Source organism: Danio aesculapii, chromosome 4, assembly GCF_903798145.1.
Source record: "Danio aesculapii chromosome 4, fDanAes4.1, whole genome shotgun sequence".
Classification (NCBI taxonomy): domain Eukaryota; kingdom Metazoa; phylum Chordata; class Actinopteri; order Cypriniformes; family Danionidae; genus Danio; species Danio aesculapii.
In genome coordinates, this window is record NC_079438.1 from 37,169,664 (window position 1) to 37,189,957 (window position 20,294).

Genomic DNA, 20,294 nt, shown 5'->3' on the forward strand with positions numbered 1-20,294 from the left:
CTCCTCAAATGATTACATACTGTAGCCAACACGCTTGCGCATCTAATTCACCAGCTACACACACACAATCAATCAATCAATCAATCAATCTTCACCCACAACACAGCTCAACAATAAAAAGGCCTAATGCTTTTTTGATTAGCATTATTACCATCCTGCTTGTTCTTCTTTTCCTCACTTTTATGTCTTTCTATCACTTTTATCTATTTATTTTTTTTTTAGCCTCCTTTTTTTTTTCAAACTTGCATGCTTTTTCCTAACTTGCAAAGCAACGTGACCGATAGCATGACCGTTCCCATACCTCACCTTCTCGCTGCCTCTTTGCCTCCTTACAACAACCAGCCCAAACACACGCTTTACCACCAATGACTAAGCCCACACCAAATCTGCGCGCACACAATTGCACTCATATTTAGCCCATCATTCATTTGCTTTATTTACTTGTGTCAATGTGTGTCAGTATATATTTCTTTTTTTGTTTTCAATTCATTTCACTGATATTATTCACTAATATCAAAATATGGACAGGATTTATTCACCATCTTTTCTGTCTTTTACTACATAGTTTACCATATAAAGTGGATCTAACTCAATTTGCATTGGAAACGTTAAACACAACTTCAAAACCCACTACTTTTTACTTCATATAGTCAACTTTTACTTCCGATACTGCCCAAATCCTTCCGCATAAGTCCGCACATTTTTCACACAATTCTGCGCACATTCCGTCTGGCCCTTCCGATGACAAACAACCGTGCTCATGCATACTTTCAACACAACCGCACACGACCTTTCGTCGCACTGCTTATCCTTATCCATTAAAGCACACTTCTGGGGGCCGCACGACTGCATGTTACTTTCAAACAAGCATGCCGACTCATTTGCCTGTACGTACCAACTTCATTCCAAAGAAAATCCTCGCCTTTCCCTCTTAGCTTCTTACATCATGTCTTTACACAACAGCTTCCACACCATGTACACAAACTTACTACTACTACCAGGGCATTTTACTGCATCATCACACATATGGATCAATACATTTTAGCCACCCACAAACCAACCTACTCACTCACTCACACAAAACACACAACTTGCATTGCTCACTCACTCACTCACCCACTCACCCACTCACTCACTCACTCACTCACTCACTCACTCACTCACTCACTGTCTGTCTGTCTGTCCATCTCTGTCTCTGTGCAGTCGGACCATCAGCAGTACAGCGTCTGGACAGCTCCACTGTGAGGACCTACTCTTGCTGAGATCTGCATCCGCACCGCAAGCTGTGAGTTCTATGCTAAGCACAACCGCCACCTGTTTCCTTCACTGCTTCTAAAACTCCCCATGTTCGTTTCTTACCGACAAAAACACAACTCGCCTCTAATATCGCTGCTACTGATTCCACACTCACCCACGCGTTACAGCTACCGAAATGCTACTAACGACAGATCAGTCGACAACACAACATATACCTCACTCTAATATTTACACCAGCACGTACAACAACTCCTCTTTGGTTTCTCTCGCACATCCTACATCTCGTGGCTTCTTCCAAGTAAAACCACTAGCTTTTCACATCTTCTTACTCTCAAACCATACATTTCTGCTCGTGGCCTCCGCTGCACAGCTTCCTGCACCGCCGCGTTACCATGCTTCACGCTCAAGCTATTGCTCCCACTTGGAATGCGACTCCATCTTTAAAGGGAACATGACATAGGACTGCCGTTTTGCAAATAAACTGACATTCAAACATTTCTTCCAACTGTCTGTCATTTTGGTCACTTAGTTTTCTTACTTTACAATGTTTTTACAAACAGAGCGTGTTTCAAATAAAGACGCCGCATCGCCAATAAAGTCAAAACGCTCTCGTTCTTAACCGCTGTGTAGTCACCACAGCCGTATGGTATGCTTGTGTGGACACCGCAAATGGCGTTTGCGTCACACTCATCGTTTTAGAAAGGCATCCATAAACTGCACCGCAAACAAATCAATTCAACATACTCACTTGCTGTTTTTCAATGATGACCTGCAGTTCGGCGTCATCCAGGGTGTCGCTGCGCTCTTAATCTGACGTAACGCATGATGACAATCGCGCGCATGCACTACATTACATGGGAACAGTGCTCCGGGAGAAGCAGCTCCTTTTCATTTCAAGCCGCAGCTACACTGTAGTCACACAGCAACACGCCCCTATCCTGGAGCCTTCAACCAATCATCTCATGTCTGTTTTCAGCTCAAACTTTAATAACCTAATATACAAATCAAGACCATAACGGCTGCAAAACAAACCTTGCACAAACAACTACACTACCGCTGCTCCACCATCCAAAGGGTTCCTAGTGGAAATCATTCAAAATGCTTCCTTTTTAATTCACCCTTTTCAAGCTTGGGAAAGCGCTTCCATATTGGACAAAGCACTTCCAACTGCTTCACAAATCTCTTCGCTTAATACTAATAAACTGTTACAATAACAATACGACATTTTAGCCTTTTCTAGAAAGCCAACACTCCGGAGCCCGCGCGTGCGTCTGCCTCTACTATAATCAGCTTTCTTACATAAAAAAAAAATATCATCAAACGTTCTCCTTACGATGCTATATTAAACAACACTATACCATTTACTGTCTGATACAATGTCCGCGAGTCAGTTCATGTACGGAAACGACTCCTTTTCCACGCTTTTAAACTGCTACAAAAATTCCAATGCGCCTACAAAGGCCTTCGAAACTTCAATTCAATTTGACATTACAAAATACTCCTAACAGCCTGCTACAGCGTATGCCCACTGTCAACTCCATCCCCAGCGAGAACACATGCGCTCCCCTTACCGAAAAAAAGAACTGCATGAACTCAAGTGAAGCTGCAGTACAGCAGCAGTATATGCAAGTGTAACCGCGCTCACGTTATTTACCGTTGCAAAACTGCAATACAATCATAAACGCATTTCAAAAGCAGCACAATGCGCTTCAACAGCAGAACGAGTGGCAGTAAACCACAGTAAAACGAGTCAACTCTGTCTTTACTGCGCTTGACTGACAACGTCATTCTTAATATTCTGCTCCACTTATATTGCTACACGGTGTATCGTTTATTGCACTAAAGGTACACAAGTATTATACGCGCACTAGACTTTTATTATGTATTGCAGACATTTCTGTACTTGGTTACACTTCTCCAAACTGCAATCCAATGTATTGCGCTAGTACTTCAGCAATGCAACTCCAGTAGCGAAACGTCATTTACAAACCGTCGTCCGCCGAGCAGGAGCGCTGCTCATTTTACTACACTTGTATTGTACGAGTGCTTCGGTCGTATTGCAGTAATACTGCAATATACTTAAACGATGCCCTTTTTTCATGTCCGCAAAACTGCACTTTTCACAAGTTCACTAAAACTGAGGCGTTCTTTCAAAAGCAAACAATATAGCTCTCATTTTTTTCGCTAAGGGTCTGACGAATCGCCTGTTTGACACGCACGGCACTGCTAAATACTTTATTACAACCTCAAATCCGCTCTTGTCCAAGCATTCCGACTGACAGGCTCAACTTTACAGTCAAAGTCACCGTTCCCAATCCCACACCTCCTTTTCCTCACCCTTCCGATCCTTGCCCGTCCGCAACTCTTACATTTAACCGCAAATGTCTTCTGACCACGTTAAACCTCTTCTTCTTCTTTTTCTTTCAGACTCTTACCTTCAAGTTGGCCTCAACAAACAATTCTGACAAGTCACACTGCCAAGAGAACAACACAAGCCTGTGGACCGCAGGGACTGGAGGAGGAGGAGGAGGAGGAGGAGGAGGGCAGAGGAGTGCCGCTCTCCCCCGTCCCGCTCCACCGACTGAGGCCACGACCCCAGTGTCTGCCGTCTTTTACGCCACGTGGCTCCATCGGCTCAAGTACTGTGTATTTCTTCTACAGGGGATGTGTAGGTTCAACTGTAAATTCTTCTACTGTAAATAATGCTGTTTTATATATAAATACAGAAATATAAATAAATATATATATATATATATATATATACACACTTGTCTGTATAGAAGGACAAATAACACGTTCACTTGTTTGTGCACATCGTGTCCTTTGATGTCATGATTTCAAAAGATGCTGCTGCTGCTGCTGTTACAACTTCTCGCCCCCAACAGACACCTTACACGTGCTCTTACTTTCCTTTCATTCCCTTGTGCGTTTTAACATTTGCAAAACTTTTTGCCTGCCAACTGCGCCTACCTGTCGGGAGTCTACGTCGCACCGCTCGTCTTAGCAACCAGCTCAAATACATCACATGCCGCGGAACGCTGTTCGCAACTCAATCGCATACATGCCAAATGCAACGTTCTGCAAGCGTTCGTTCAACTGCGTTGCTAAAAAAAAAAAACCTCTCACGGGCCAGCGTCCAAACGGCACTGCGTTCTGTTGCAGGGAAACACCTACCGATCGCCCCCGACACCCACACTCCAAATTTACACTTTCGATACTTCTCAACGCTCATTCGTTCCATGAACCCTTTTTAACACCCTTCACGACACATCACAAACGCCAAGCGATCTTTTCTAGTACCGTGTATTAAAGGGGTACGTCAACCAAAACGTCAATGTCTACGCAACATGGAAGTCTCTACCGTTCACAATGCAAACTAAATACTGTGGACCTCAGTGGCTACACATTAGACGCTTCTTTACCCGCTCTCGTTTTCTTTACTTATCAACACAAGCAACCCAACTCGAACGGGCTTTCTGCAAGCAGAGGGTCAATAAATCAGCTCAACTTTGCCAAATTCAGGCGCTATCCCTTTAACAACCTCACCGATTGGACATGCGGTAGGCACGCGGCTTCACCTTAAAGCGCGTGCTCGTTTACCCAGAGAACGCTGATAACAGAAACGCTCCTTTTTCACTAACTCGTTCTCCTCCGCCATTAGGAGCGCAAAATCTACCGCTTCGTCCGTCCGCAGCGCAAATAGCATCTGCTCCTGACATTGCCGAGGTTGGCTCCGTGGCCCGTTGGAGCGTCCCGCCGCTTTTCGGTACAGGAAACTGCTAAAGGACAGGCTTAGCTCATAGTCAAAGTAGACTTACTCACTTGCTGTGACTAACTTTGGTGTAAAAAAAAGATTTTCCCGCTCGGGGGGGACGTCGGTTGTACAGCCCTTCGCTTCCTGTCCTTTGGTTATTTCGGACACTTCCACGGTTTCTACATTGTTTTGCACGCACAGAGAACTCTTTTATTTTGTGTCCATTTTTTATTACTGATTGTATTTTGGTCAAAACTATGTGGTGATCAAACAACTTTTCATTGTCAATAAAAAAATGCAGTCAAATTGCCTTGCTTTTCCAGCACTTTCTTTTCTTCACCATGCTACACTGCTGCACCTTTCACCTTGACTCATTACCGAAACATGCAGTCAGCATTAGACTTTCTGCAAATAGGTCACTTTCACATAAACGCTCACATTTACACTGCTTTTTTTTACATGTGCTGCTTCCGGATGCGTCACAAATAACATTTGTCTACAAGCCATTTTACAAACTATCAAATGGCCGTAGCAAAACTCACAAACTTCACGGTTCTTGCTGATTTCAAAACTAGGATGATCAAAAATATTGCTAAAACATTACACATTCCAAATGACCTTTCTTTTAGTAACTACATAAAAAAACAACATCATTTCTTCTCTTTCCTTGGATATAGGACGATCAAACAAACTCATTTCATTTGGTACAAATGAGCCACTACAAATCACCATTAGACCACTTGTTTACTTCAACTTCTTATATTTGGTCCAAATAATACTAAAATATCAACAGTGCTACACTCTCATCATATAAGCACAATCAGATTATTACTGTCAGTCAAATTACTGCAAAATATTAGGGAATGTAGAGTACAATCTGTTCAGAACCAGCTCTTTTCTATGCCACAATCTCTTTCATAGGTTCTTACATCTTGGAGAGGAAAGTTTTTCACTCTCTGTGTGTTTGTGTTAGTGTGTGTGTGTGTGTGTGTGTGTGTGTGTGTGCGTGTGTTTGTGTGTGTCTTTCTCTACATCTGGTGGTAAATTATTTACCAGCTCCTTTTACACTTTCTCTCAGCATCTTCTCGATGTCCTTGAAGACCTCTGGATCCTCTATGGTGGGACTGATCTGTGCATTTCAAATTTCAAACAAAGCATTCAAAAAAACTCCACAAAACTATCATACAACTGCTCATTATAATATTATCATATTTATGATTATATTTATTCATTTATTACAATTACAAGTACTTCTGATTACAAGACAAAGGTTATCAGATACCTTGTAAGGCTTGTGGTTCACCAGGTTTGCCAGAGAGGATCGTGGTATTTTCCCAGAGCGTGTTTTGGGAAGAGCTTTGACGAAGAACACCTTCCTGAAAGCTGCCACAGGACCAATGGTGTCTCTTACCAACTTCACCAGCCCCTTCACCAGAGCATCTTCGCTTTCCTTACAGTCTGCAAACACACACACACACACACACACACACACACATAATTGTTAATAAACATTGGTTAAAACATTATTTACCGTTAACCGATGGTCCTTATAGTACATTCTTCTCATGTTATTTGGCACATTAGGTTCGTGATGAAGACTAGAACATTTGATATGATTTCACTAAAGATATATACATATATATATGAGAGATAGGGGTCTTGTTGTTGAACAAATAACCTGCAATTTCATTTGTTTTGTAGGCATCATACATTATAAAACATGACTTTTTTTGGACTACACTCAAAATACAAGTCTCATACTGTATAGATTCATGCTAAATAGATCAATTCACACATTTTTCATTTACTTTTCTTATGGAAAGCGCCATACCAAAAAATAGAAACAACTGCAATCAAAATATGGCAAGTCAAACTCCAGTACTTGTCTTGGTCCAATCCTCACCATTCCTAAGCACACATAAAGCCAGAGGCACGTGTCCTTTCAGGGAATCCTCCAGTCCCACAACAGCACAGTCCACCACAGCAGGGTGAAGCAGGACAGACTGAACCACACACACACAAACAAAAACATCATATGTTCTTGTAGCAACAGTAAACACTCGTTAAGGTTTCATATTAGTAGTAAGAATGACACAGACCTCTTCAAGAGCCCCAGTGGACAATCTGTGACCCGCCACGTTGATGACATCATCAGAGCGAGCCATGATGTAAAGGAAACCCTCCTCGTCCACAAAACCCGCATCCATGGTGTCGTAATAACCCTAACAAAACAGTACCAGCAACGCTATTTAGTAGGATATCAACATGTAGTCATGTTTATGCTGTTTCTGTCCACCACTGGATGGCACTGCAGCCCTATGGAGGTTTGCTCCAAATACACAAACAATCACCTTTCACTAGCACACTGCTGGATGATGTACTGTACATACAGTACTGTCATTCAAACACAAAGGCCGGTAAATACACATTTGCTCAAAATGGAGTACTGCACTAAAATGGTCTTTGCGACGGCCTTTGGGGGAAAATCGCAATACAAATTGAAAGAAACGAGTCTGCCTCAACCCAACTGCCACTCTGAATGGTGTGTTGATGCTCTTTTCTCAAAAGGGCTCAATTATGATACAAAACCAAAGTCTACAGTTTGTCGTCTCTGCATTGTTTGAGCTGACTTCATCTTGACCAAACGGTAACGATTGTAGAATGGGGATGTGAGAGGTGCACAGAGAGGCATCTCGCCAATGGTGTGGAAGCTGCATTAACATAGGGAGATAGACAGAACAGCTATGCCGACAGCCAAGGAGCAACTTCATTAACATCTAAAGGCAACATCAAAAACAGTATAAAAGCTCCGAGTTTAAGAATGTTCGGGGTTCATTCTGACTCTGATGAAATCAGGGCGCTGCTGTGTATTTTCACACTGCTATGCTGAATAAACACCTTCTACTGTACATACTCCTCATTTTTTTCTTACAAAATGATGATGATGATGATGATGATGATATTAATATACCCTCTACATGTTGGACTGGCAAAAACATTGAAGGGATTATTCTCACTCTTACTGTTTACTTAGTTACAGTACTTTGCCTGTGTAATCCACTGTTGATACATTTGACATATGCTGTATTTGATTCTTCTGCATCCTTTGTGAAGGCTCTGTACTAAATCCTCTGTACTAAACATCAGTCCTTCGTTTCAAATGCGCCGCAGGATGAACACACCCTTTACACTCGACTCTAGTCATGACTGTACAGCGTATGGACTGAATGCAGTAAGCAGCGGCTCAGATGACATCATCAAACGCACATGCGGAGCGGCATCAGGTGACCGGATTATCGCTGTCCTGCCTAATTATTAGCAAATCACACTCGTCAAATGACAGCGTTTCCAGCTCGGATGGCGCACGCAGAGGCCGTTCACTAGCTGTCTGACTCAAACCACAACCACAAGAGTTGCATGCACACTTTTCCTGCCACCTGCGTTCGGTGCTCAAGCAAGTTCCATTCAATCAAAGTTTGGCTGAAGCAATAATCCTATAGGAATGCCTTATTCATGAACAGAACTACATATTTAGCTTGCTTTTCTATGACAACGATCGCTTCATATTTTTTTGACCTCTAATAAGCTGCACTTTACAAAAGGTTCTATTGTTAATGACATCAATTTACTTTACATTTATTAATCAGCCTTTACTGATGCGTAACTGCAATGTATTATTTATCATCTGCAATGACATCATGTATTATATGTGTCGATATTATATGTAATGTGTATGTATTAGGACGCATATAATACATTCTGTAACAAATGTATTGAGTATTGCTAGTTAAAACAAAGCCTTTTCTTTTCTTTACATTTCTGACTGTTTTATGCGAACTGATATTGGATCGTAAGCCCCGGCTACAACTCATTTCAATATTTTTGCCACATATTGCCGGAATAAAGCCACGATAAAGCATTGAACAGCTCACTCCTATAATGAAAACGCTTCTACTCTTTTCAACAAATTTAACCCCCAAAGACTTTTTTTGCTACATACACCTTCATGACATATTCAACTACACGCTTCAAATTTCAACCACATACTGTAAGTCCTTTCTGCCAAAGGGGGTGCTTTTTGACCAAAGTAACTCCATCAGACATAATAGGCTGTGCTAGTATATTTTTGTCAGGCTATACTAAACCTACATCACAAAATAGATGCATGACTAAAAATAAATCAATAATAATAATAATTATAAAACATTTCAATAAGGCAGAGCAGATGCCGAATATACCGTATATGGTGATTCTTACAGGGAATTTGGTGAAGTAGAGCTCTTTGAAGAGCCCGTGGTTCTGCCAGAGACTGAGAGCTGCTCCAGGAGGCAGAGGAAGCCTGATGAGAGAAGAACAAGACATGCTTTCAGAAAAAGACAAATATTCAAGATGTGACCTTCCTCCGCTCTCAAGCATCAAAAACAGACTTTTTTGCATCCTTTCAGGGTCAAAGTATGCTTTCAACTGTGAATACGAATGACAATATTCAGAGGATGAAAAGGGAATTGAAGAAGAAGAAAAAAAAACAACATTAACGGAAGCCATGATTCTTTTTCCTTTTCTTTTTCTTTCTTTTTTTTTTAGAAATGTTGAATTGTGCCATCGCCATCATATTATTTCAAACCCGTATGACCATTTTAGTAAACATAAAAGAAGATATTTGAAGAAATACCAGTGTTTTGCTGCTAGTTCTTTGTTTACGTTTTCATACAACCCATCCATCCAAGCAAAAAACAAAACAAAACGGTTGCTTATCAACCCATTTCAAAATAACCTCTTCTGTGTTCCAGAAAACAAACAAGTACTGTACATAAAGGTTGACAAACAAGACTTTACGTACAACTCTAACTATATACAATCATTCAGTAACATTAAAAGCTGCTTAAAAGCTCCACGTTCATCAGGTTCAAAATAAGATTCACGTTTACTCACGTGACTTTCATGCTGTAGTAGACAAATGTGAGTTTATTGCCAAATCAGCTTCCAACCCCCCCCCCACCCCCCTCCCCCCAACTATTTCATGGCAGAAAAGATCAAATTTGCCAACAAAAGTACACACACACAGGGTGGCACGGTGGTCGCCTCGCAGCAAGAAGGTCGCTGGTTCCAGCCAGTTTGGCATTTCTGTGTGGAGTTTGCATGTTCTCCCCATGTTCGCGTGGGTTTCCTCCGGGTGCTCCGGTTTCCCCACAGTTCAGAAGACATGGGCTATAGGTGAATTGGGTAAGCTAAATTGTCCGTAGTGTATGTGTGTGAATAAGAGTGTATGACTGTTTCTCAGTGTTGGGTTGTGGCTGGAAGGGCATCCATTGCGTAAAACATATGCTGGATAAGTTGCTGGTTTATTCTGCTGTGGCGACCCCCTGATTAATGGATGACTAAGCCGAAAAGAAAATGAATGAATGAATGAAGTATACAAACAGATTTCTAAACAACACTTTTCTAAAATAGATTTAGCTTTTTAACAATAAAAAAGACATCAATGAACAATTCAGAAAATAAGATTCAAATCTAAAACCTTTAAAGGGGACCTATTATGCCCCTTTTCAAAAGATGTCAAATAGGTCTCTGATGTCCCTACAGTGTGTATGTAAAGATTTAGCCCAAAATATCTCGCAAACAATTGTTTTAGAACTCTTTGAAACTGACCCTCTTAGGCCTTGACATAAATAAATCATTGAATAAATAAATAAATTCATTCGTTCATTTTTTTTCCACTTAGTGCCTTTATTTATCAGGCTTCGCCACAGTGGAATAAACCGCCAACTTATCCAGCATACTGTATGTTTCACGCAGCGGATGCCCTTTCAGCCCCAACCCAGTACTGGGAAACATCCATACACTCTCACATTCACACAGTCATACACTACAGACAATTTAGCTTACCCAATTCACCTACTGTATAGCGCAAGTCTTTGGACTGTGGGGGAAACCGGAGCACCCAGAGGAGACCCATGCCAACACGGGGAGAACATGCAAACTCCACACAGAAATTCCAACTGACCCAGCTGGGACTTGAACCAGCAACCTTCTTGCTATGAAGTGACCACTGAGCCATCGAGTCACCCTAAATATATAGACAACAGGGTTCTTGGACCGTTTTAAAAGTCAAATTTAATGCTTTTTAAGACCTCAACAAAAAATGTCATCATTTCTCTGGAACAGGCTACTCAATTCAATGTCCTCGTTAGATTTAAACAGAATTGCGCCTCGTCGCAGTATGGATAACCAGCCTGATCTCACGAGAAAACGTAAGTATTTTACGTTATGTCAGTTTAGTGGCTAATCCGTAAGAATTCATACGAGTTCAGTCGTACACATGTCGCCCGACAAGTACACATTGATTGACAGCTCTTTTGCCTTTTTTCATGAATGAGTCGTTTATATGTGTCTTAATGTTCCTTTTTCAGAACATAGGCTGTGACTTGGAAGTTGAAACAAAAAAATAAAGTAAGTCCTCTGTAACATCTTAACATCTCAGCACTCTAAATAGGCCTGGGTACATATACTTAGCCTTTAAATTGGCCAACACACCAATAAAAACAAGTCTTTCTTAACAAATAAAATTCAAATAAATGATACATGATGACGGGTATTTGGCAATAACGAAATTAAGATAAAGGCTCTGTGGGATTTGTTTCGCCACTTCTCTTCACAATCTGCATTAAGGCGACGGTGAAGCTGAATAATAAAATATCAATGCCAACATTAGCCTATACACTCTGTCTACATTATGATTTTGTGGTTTAATTTTAATATTTAGACATAATTTGAAAATTCTTTACTCATCAAGATTAGGCTACGTGTTTTTGTGGAGGAACATCATTGAATCCACTGTAAATGGCTTTGGCGCAGTCCTGCGCTCCCTAAGCAGCACTGAACACCCTTTCGCTGCTGCTGCTGCTACAGGCCGGGATGCACTACTGATCTGGCTAATTTAGCATGTCTTGGGTAGGATTGTTTGTTCATCTTCCACCAGTCAAGAACATTCATTTCATCTTCCCTGTCAGCTCGCTGTACATTGCTGTTTAGCGCTCTACCGTAATATACCCAAATACCTTAGCGGCTAGAATGACTGTTCTTATTGAACTAGCAGCTGGCCTGACCGCAGTCAAAATGAGCTCTTTTTGACTTCCCCGTCATCATTTGTTTCACCTTTGCAGGGATGGATTTTAATGTTGTAACAAACAGTTTGACTACTTTCTCGCGCCAAATGCAAATGCATCACATGACTGTTCATTTACTGCGCAAGCCCAAGCCCGACCTGACCCCGTCTAAAATGATGAAAATGAAGTCCGAATTCGGGCAAAGATCTTCAGCTCTACTCTGAACGAGTAACATTGTTAGGTCTAGCTGCAAACAATGCAGGGACTAACCTGGACCAGCTATGACTAAGTTAGCTGCTGCAACGTACCGCTGGTGCTTTCCTAACGTTACTTTCATGTGCGACTCGACGGCTTTGAGCCCCATGGTCCCTAAAGAAAAGGTCTTTTTGCCGAATTTACACATTGGCTCATTGCCACGTTGTTAAAGTTACACTTTCCCATCTTTTCATTTTCAACCTCACCTCGACAACCGTGTAATGACAGCACGCAGGTGCAGACCCACGTAAGCATCAGTAACCGACCTACCGAAATATTCTGATTAATCACGGAGACTGATTTCTCCCCTGTTTCACTTTGGACCACTGTGCTTCCCTATCGTCATTAGGCACACTGGCTGAAAATGTAATACCTACAGCCACTTTACGGTAAATTTAAGGTAATTTTAGACCTTAATTTCCCGGATTTTAATTTCAGACATTTTAAGACTTTTAAGGACCCGCGGGAACCCTGGACAAACGAATAAATAAATAAGTCAATTCAACTGAGATTGTGCTCTTCTCAAAACAGGGCAGAGCTACAAGTGCCTATGGCTCAGCAGAGTGGCAGATTCGAAACAGGACTAACATTAAAAAAATGTCCATTTCAGAAGAACTGGCTTACAAAAAGTCTGCGTTCAGCTGTGTCTCCTAAAACTCCACATTTATGATGCCATTTATTAGTCTTCAGCACATGGAAACTCTAATGGCGTACGGCTGCTTCTCACGCAGGGCTGTGTATGCAGATGAGGGAGAGATCATCACTAATGGGTACATTTTTACCATTACAGGCTGCCTATATTCATACACTTTTGCCACACAACTGTTTAAACTCCTCATAAAAGTGATTTTGGCATTATGGGTCCCCTTTAGACTTACCTTGATTCTACCATTATATACAAACAATTCCTAAATTAAGTCTCTCCAGATAAAACTTCCTTCAAAACAGTTAGGATGATATTTAAATACTGACATTTTGAAGGCAATTCTCCTTTAAGTACATGTCTGTGAGTAAGTCTAGTCTAGTCTACACAAATGAAGTCTTGCCATTATGTGATATAACCTGGATATAACAGCCTGATCTCACCAGGAAACTTCACTATTTAACTTTTTTGTCAGTTTAGTGGTTCGTTCATACCAGTTCAGCTGTACAAAATTGTACAATTATGAAAAAGAGGCGTGGCACCCAACCCTGCCCCTAAACCCAACCGTCATTGGCGGATAAACAAATCGTACTCAATTGTATGAATGAGTTTGTACAAATTTATACAAATTAGCCACTTAATCAAAAAGTTACAAATTGCCGTGAGATTGTGTTGGACATATCCATTTGAATTTATTACAATCAATTATGTAATGATATACAGTTGAAGTCAGAATTATTAATTTGTATTTAACAGAGAAGATTTTTTTTCAACACATTTCTAAACATAATAGTTTTATTAACTCGTTTGTAATAACTGATTTATTTGATTTTTGCCATGATGACAGTAAATAATATTTGACTAGATAATTTTCAAGACACTTCTATACAGCCAAAAGTGACATTTAAAGGCTTAACTAGGTTAATTAGGTTAACTAGGCAGGTTAGGGTAATTGGGCAAGGTATTGTATAACGATGGTTTGTTCTGTACACTAGCAAAAAAATATAGCTTAAAGGGGCTAATAATTTTGACCTTAAAATAGATTTTAAAAAATTAAAAACTGCTTTTATTCTAACCAAAATAAAACAAATAAGACTTTCTCCAGAAGAAAAAATATTATCAGACATACTGTCAAAATGTCCTTGCTCTGTTAAACATCATTTGGGAAAAAAAAAATTCAAAGGCGGGGCTAATAATTCTGACTTCAACTGGATATATTTCAACAGCTTTTTTCGACCTTTTATTCCTGTTTATCGTTGACAACTCTTGATTAGAGTTATACAAATACTCCAAATACTTAGTAATCCAAACACATTCGTTATCAAGGCTGCTCCTCCTGAAAGTGTTTATGCGTCTTGTTTTATGCACCGCAATTTCCTTTTAATCCCAGCATACATCCGACAGGCTTTCAAACATGCTCTTGATTAAAATCACATCTATCAGACAGCACAAAACAAACATCTAGCAGATTATTCGGCTCTCCAGAGGCCGAGCACAGACGCGACACCGGCTTATAGATGACTATTGTACCTGAAGAAAGGCTGAGAGCAGACAGAGCGCATTACTCATTCTGCTCAGACTCGGCCTTAATGTCCTCCTACAAAGACGCAGATTTTCAAGTCAGATCTGTGATGAAAAGATTCTCTTGTGTCAGTAAATCTTTCATTGTGCAGTGAAGATGATGAGCACACTGAAGTGGAAGGAGACTTATTTGTGCGGATCAGACAAAAAGGCTGCGCTATAATGTTTTGGACTCAATGGACGTCTGGACGAGCGTCTAGCAGACACACCAGAGTCAACAGTCTACGTGACACGACCTCATACACTAGACGGAGGGAGTGAAAATTACCTACAGAGAGAGAGAACAGGGCTCTGTCCATGCAATCATAGAGACTTACAGATCACAGTATTTTGATAGTGTTGTTATATTGTCATTTGTTCAAAGATGCAGAAAGATTGTTCTATGTGTTCTAACTGTCATCTCAATATTCATTTTCTTTTGGTTTACTTCCTTTACTAATCTGGGGTCGCCACAGCGGAATGAACCACCAACTGTATCCAGCATATGTTTTACGCAGCGGATGCCCTTCCAGCTGCAACCCATCACAGGGAAGCACCCATTTACTCTCATTCACACACATACACTACGGACAATTTAGCTTAAACAATTCACCCATAGAGCATGTCTTTGGACTGTGGGGAAAACCGGAGCACCCGGAGAAAACCAACGCCAACACGGGGACAACTCCACACAGAAATGCCAACTGACCGAGGCTCGAACCAGCAACCTTCCTGCTGTGAGGCGACAGCGCTACCCACTGCGCCACCGCACCACCCTCATCTGTAAACAACTAACTTCTGTCCTTGCTTTGATGACACTTTGACATTCTGTTTTACTAGCTACTTTGTTAGATACTATCCAGTTTAAAGTGCACTAGGTTAATTAGGGTTAAGTTAGGGTAATTAGGTAAGTTTTTGGACAATAGCTATGCTTCCATCCAAAAATGCGAATGAACTTCATGCGCAAAACTGGATTATCGCATTCAAAGACGTGCGAATAAAGCAGCGTTTCCATCCAATGAGTCAAAGCGAACAAAATCGTCACTTCCTGATTAACTGGCGCCAAATATCAACAGTAAAAACTGAATTTACTGCGGTAGGAGAAGCTGCGTCAATCTTTTCTTCATCTAATAAATGACTTGCGCCTCAGAAGGCAATCCTGACACGCAGTGAACGCGCGGTGGCGTTTGAAGGTGTCAGACGCGGAGCACAGACGCTCTTGATTCTGGAGGTCATTAATATAATAACACTAATACTTAAACATTAAGGCGTTTTTAGAATAACCAAAACAACAGTTTAGATGGTTTACACTGTGCTCAGCCTGCTGGCCTGTCCATTTACGCACATTTTCATTATCACATGATCTCTTATAACAAAATCACATAATCTTTTTTTAATGCGCATACTGAAATTTGTGCGGTAAAAGTGGTTCCATGGTAGTTTAAGCACATCTTTTTCTATCGAAGAAAAAGTTTATCCTACTCAGTTATGCGCATATGTTTTTTTATGCGCATCATGGCGTTTCCATTAACTGGTTTTTATGCGAACATGCAAAATGCGCATAAAAATAGGTGGATGGAAACATAGCTAACGATAGCTTGTTCTGTAGCCAATTAAAGCTGTTTTAAAACTGTAAAAATGTATTTGTTTTCTTATTTCAGCCAAAATAAAAGAAATTACTTTCTACAGAAGTAATACAAAAGAAAATGCTGTGAAAAACGTCCTTACTTTGTTACAAAAAATCCTTAAGAAGTATTAGAGATATAATTAAAATAATTATTCATTTTTCTAACTTTAAACACATGAGCATATATTGTTCTGAAGAACTTTTTATGTGAGGAAAAGGCTGTTTTCATAATATGGACAACTCATTCGAATAAAATGAAAGAATAGAACATGGGATAGAAGAAAATCTCACTCACTCACACACACACACACTTGAGACATTCCAAGGCATGCTATATCGAGATAACAACCACTCAATAACACAGGTTCATCTGAGAACTTTGACTCATCCTGACCATAAGGGAATATGTTCAAATCCATATAATCACATCTAAATTCATGTGTATCTTTTTGTCAGTCACGCCATGGTTTTTGACTGTTGCTGTCGTCTTGTAAATGAACAATATGTAGGTCAGTATATGCTTCATTCAGCCAGTTTTGTTTCTGTCAGCCTTCTTGTAACTGAGTAATGCACAAGTTAGTGTGTACTCCGTCAGCTGTTTTTCTCGGCTTTGTGTTTAATTGGCTCAGAATGTTTTGTGGCACATTTTTTGTTTTGTGGCAAGTAGCCATGTAATGAGCTGAATAAAGTGCATCCAGGATGGTTGTGTATTGCAGAATAAAACCCTTCAGTCTTATACAACCGCTGATAAGCCTGACAGGTTTTATTCTGCAATAACAACCTCCTGGTTGTTATAATAAATGAATAATTCAATAATAGACAGTAAAAAATCTGCATTGTCAAATATGTCAATTGTTAACCGATAATGTTTCAAATATGAGTGGCAATGTATGATCTTATTCTAAAAAGAAGCGTCAAACAGCATTTCTCAAACAAAAGCATCGTAAAACAAACCAAAAACATTTTTTCTACACTTTCTCATGTCTAAATTCTTCATTCTTGAGCACTAACAATCGCAATTCATAACCATATCTTCATGCATGCATTTTGTTTAGGACATTTTAGTACAAGCGCAAAACATTTCCCAATGCAACATCATCAAATTGATCATGCAGATTTGCTGCTGTGCTTCATACACTCACAAACAAAAGCATTGCAGTATGACCTTCATTTAGAGCTACGCTACCCATAATACACAGCGGACCTTTTGTGCTCACAATCTTTGACAGAAATTTTGCTATTTCACTTTCGTTATGACACAACTGTGGCCCAATGGATAGTATGCATCCCCAAACTATTCAGACAGAGGTGATATAATCTGTCATAAGTTCCAGTCCTATTACCCTTTTCATCTTTCCGTATCCTTCATACTGTCTCATTCCATAAAAATAAAAAGTGAGAGGATTAAAATAACTCACTTTACCACGATATTCCCCAGAGTCCTTGGTTTCACCTGTTGCATATCATCATCGATCACTGTCACTGTGAGACAAAGCAGAAAAGCAGTGCTTTGGTCATTTATTGAATCCGCCAGCTATTATAAGCTCAAATGTCAGTCAGAGGAGCTCTAAATCACACTCTCTCGGTGATCGACAACAACGGATTTGGAATAAACAAACGATGACACAACATGTGTGGTGTAGTGACAAAGTACAGTGTAGATGAATCTCACCGTTGTATCCGGGCACAGGTTTACCAGCTGTACCAGCAGGGGGAGCCAGTGAGCAGCCCAGACCCACACAAGAAGCAGTGATCGAGGAGCCGCTCTCTATAACAGAGAAAAACACTGATTTACAGACAGAACCCGATGTCGCAAACATGAGCTCTTAAACGGTTGCCCCTCATTCAGTGACTCTGAAGGGGTCTTGTTGATTACTTCACATGCAGGGAGGTTAACCAATCAGAAAAGACCTCGTTAACCTACAGAGATTTGAACGGTACAGTGCAAATCAACATTGCAGAAATAACAATAACAATATATTTGTTGCAGAACAGCTAAAGTTTGCAAGTAAATAACTGTGTGCTCTGCTTGTTATTTGCTTTGGATTTTTAGTACATGGGACTTTACCTGATTCTATCTTGTCAGTTATGTTGGTGCTGCCTATTATTAAGGCTAGAGCTGCCAAAATTAATAGCATGGACAATTATTGACCTATATCTTTAGCCACCATACTATCTAAAGTCCTTGAGAGGACATTACTAAATAAAATAGAGCTGTTTGTCTTGTCTTCTGACAATCAATTTAGTTTAAATCTAAACATGGCACAATTTACTTGAGTTTTAAATTAGTCCATGTATTTTTACAGCAACAGACTTTAAAATAACAGCACAGTACACTACTGCCAACTGCAACTGCCAGTATTGTACTGTTCATTTCATTCATTTATTTTACCTCGGCTAAATCTCTATTTTTTTTAGGTCACCACAGTGGAATGCACCGCCAACTATTCCAGCATTTGTTTTACAGCGGATTCCCTTCAGCCCCAACCCAGTATTTGGAAACACCCATACACACTCATTTACACACAGTCATACACTACGGACAGTTTAGTCTATTCAATTCACCTATAGCGCATGTATTTGGACTGTGGGGGAAACCCACGCCAACACTGAAAGAACATGCAAGCTTACCAGAAATGACAACTGGCCCAGCTGGGACTCGAACCGTTTACCTTCTTGCTGTGAGGCAACAGTGCTAACCACTGAGCCACCGTGCCACCCTTACTGTTAATGTGCATAATTTACAGAAGTGGTCCTGTAAAAACACAGTAAGTGGCTGGCAACCCAGCTGCCAGTATTTTTCTGTAAATTTGCGACAAAAACTTTTACAGTGAGTGTATTTTTGCTTTAAATTAGATTTCAGATTTGTACAATAGACATAATTCTACAATGTTTGTGTGTTTTACTGATGCTTCAAATGCTCATTACATTATTTTGTACATTTTGTAAAAGGCGGCCTGGTCATTTTTAATAAGAAATTTGGCTTTTTGGTATGCTCATCATCAGTCAATGCAGGTAGGTATAATTGAGTTGGGGCCACGCAGTGGCGCTGTGTATGGGTTGCCGCTGGAAGGGCATCTGCTATGTAAAACATGTGCTGGATAAGTTGGTGGTTCATTCCGCTGTGGCGACCCGGATTAATAAAGGGACTAAGCCGAAAAGAAAAGGAATGAATGAATAATTGAGTTAGACAGAGTATAATTTTGTCTCTCTTTATATTTAATGCTTACATGGATGATTTATCAAAGCTGTTAAACAGTTGTGGAACCAGCTGTATGGCTGGTGACACTATAATCAACCATCTGATGTATCCAGACAATTTGGCAATCTTTGGTCCATATAGTGCAGGCCTTCAAGAGTTATTGGGGGTCTGCTCTCAATATGGATTAGATTTTGATATCAAATATAATGTGAAGAAGAGTAATGTTATGTTAATCAGAAACAGGGAGGACTGTTCCTCTTCTCTGTTTTGTATTGTTCTTAAAATATGTGAGGAGGTTAAATACCTAGGACACTATATAACTGATGACCTGTCTGATAATAGTGACATTTGCAGACAGTGTTGTAGGATGTATGCTCAAGCTAATATGATGCCTAAATTTACTATGTGTTCCTTATTTGTTAAGAGTATATATTTAAAGCATTCTGCTCATTTCTGGCAGTGTTATAGAAAGAGTAGCATGCAAAAACTTCATATAGCATATAATGATGGGTTGAGGCTACTGCTTAAGGTTCAACGATGGAGTAGTGCAAGCCAAATGTTTGCTAGTGTTTGTGTGCCAACATGCTTTATTGTATTGCGTAATTTGATGTACAGGTTTAAGTGTAGGTTATCGGACTCTTCATAAATTCAACACAGGCAAATCTAGCACTAAGTTCAGCTAATTTTCTCTCAAATATGTGGAGCTATTGCCGAGTTAGCCTGTGTGTAAGCATTTGATATTGTAACTCTATCAGTTTGCCATTCAATGCTATTTTAATGTTGTCCAATTTTAGGGTTGTGTCGTTTATGAGAAATTATGGGAACAACTCTCTTAATTGTATATTGTTTTGTTTTGTACATTGAGTCTGAAAAATTAAGTTGATGATGAT

The 20,294-nt window shown here is 40.1% G+C and overlaps 2 protein-coding genes across 3 annotated transcripts in view; one reads left to right on the forward strand and one right to left on the reverse strand.

Annotated features, from left to right (window-relative positions):
• The window catches only part of ppfia2 (PTPRF interacting protein alpha 2), a 308,411-nt gene extending 303,094 nt beyond the window's left edge, over positions 1-5,317 (forward strand). For both annotated transcript variants that reach the window (XM_056455574.1, XM_056455575.1), the window contains 2 exons: positions 1,204-1,285; positions 3,685-5,317. In XM_056455574.1, the coding sequence (XP_056311549.1) occupies positions 1,204-1,262 (59 nt within the window). In that variant the 3' untranslated portion in view covers positions 1,263-1,285; positions 3,685-5,317. The remainder of the gene's footprint in view (positions 1-1,203; positions 1,286-3,684) is intronic.
• A 421-nt stretch (positions 5,318-5,738) lies between these two features.
• Positions 5,739-20,294, reverse strand: part of acss3 (acyl-CoA synthetase short chain family member 3) — a 76,795-nt gene continuing 62,239 nt past the window's right edge. The window contains exons 10-16 of the mRNA XM_056455576.1: positions 17,875-17,970; positions 17,621-17,684; positions 9,269-9,350; positions 7,111-7,233; positions 6,915-7,014; positions 6,294-6,469; positions 5,739-6,140 (exon numbers count right to left, since the gene is read on the reverse strand). Of these exons, the coding sequence (XP_056311551.1) occupies positions 6,057-6,140; positions 6,294-6,469; positions 6,915-7,014; positions 7,111-7,233; positions 9,269-9,350; positions 17,621-17,684; positions 17,875-17,970 (725 nt within the window). The 3' untranslated portion in view covers positions 5,739-6,056. The remainder of the gene's footprint in view (positions 6,141-6,293; positions 6,470-6,914; positions 7,015-7,110; positions 7,234-9,268; positions 9,351-17,620; positions 17,685-17,874; positions 17,971-20,294) is intronic.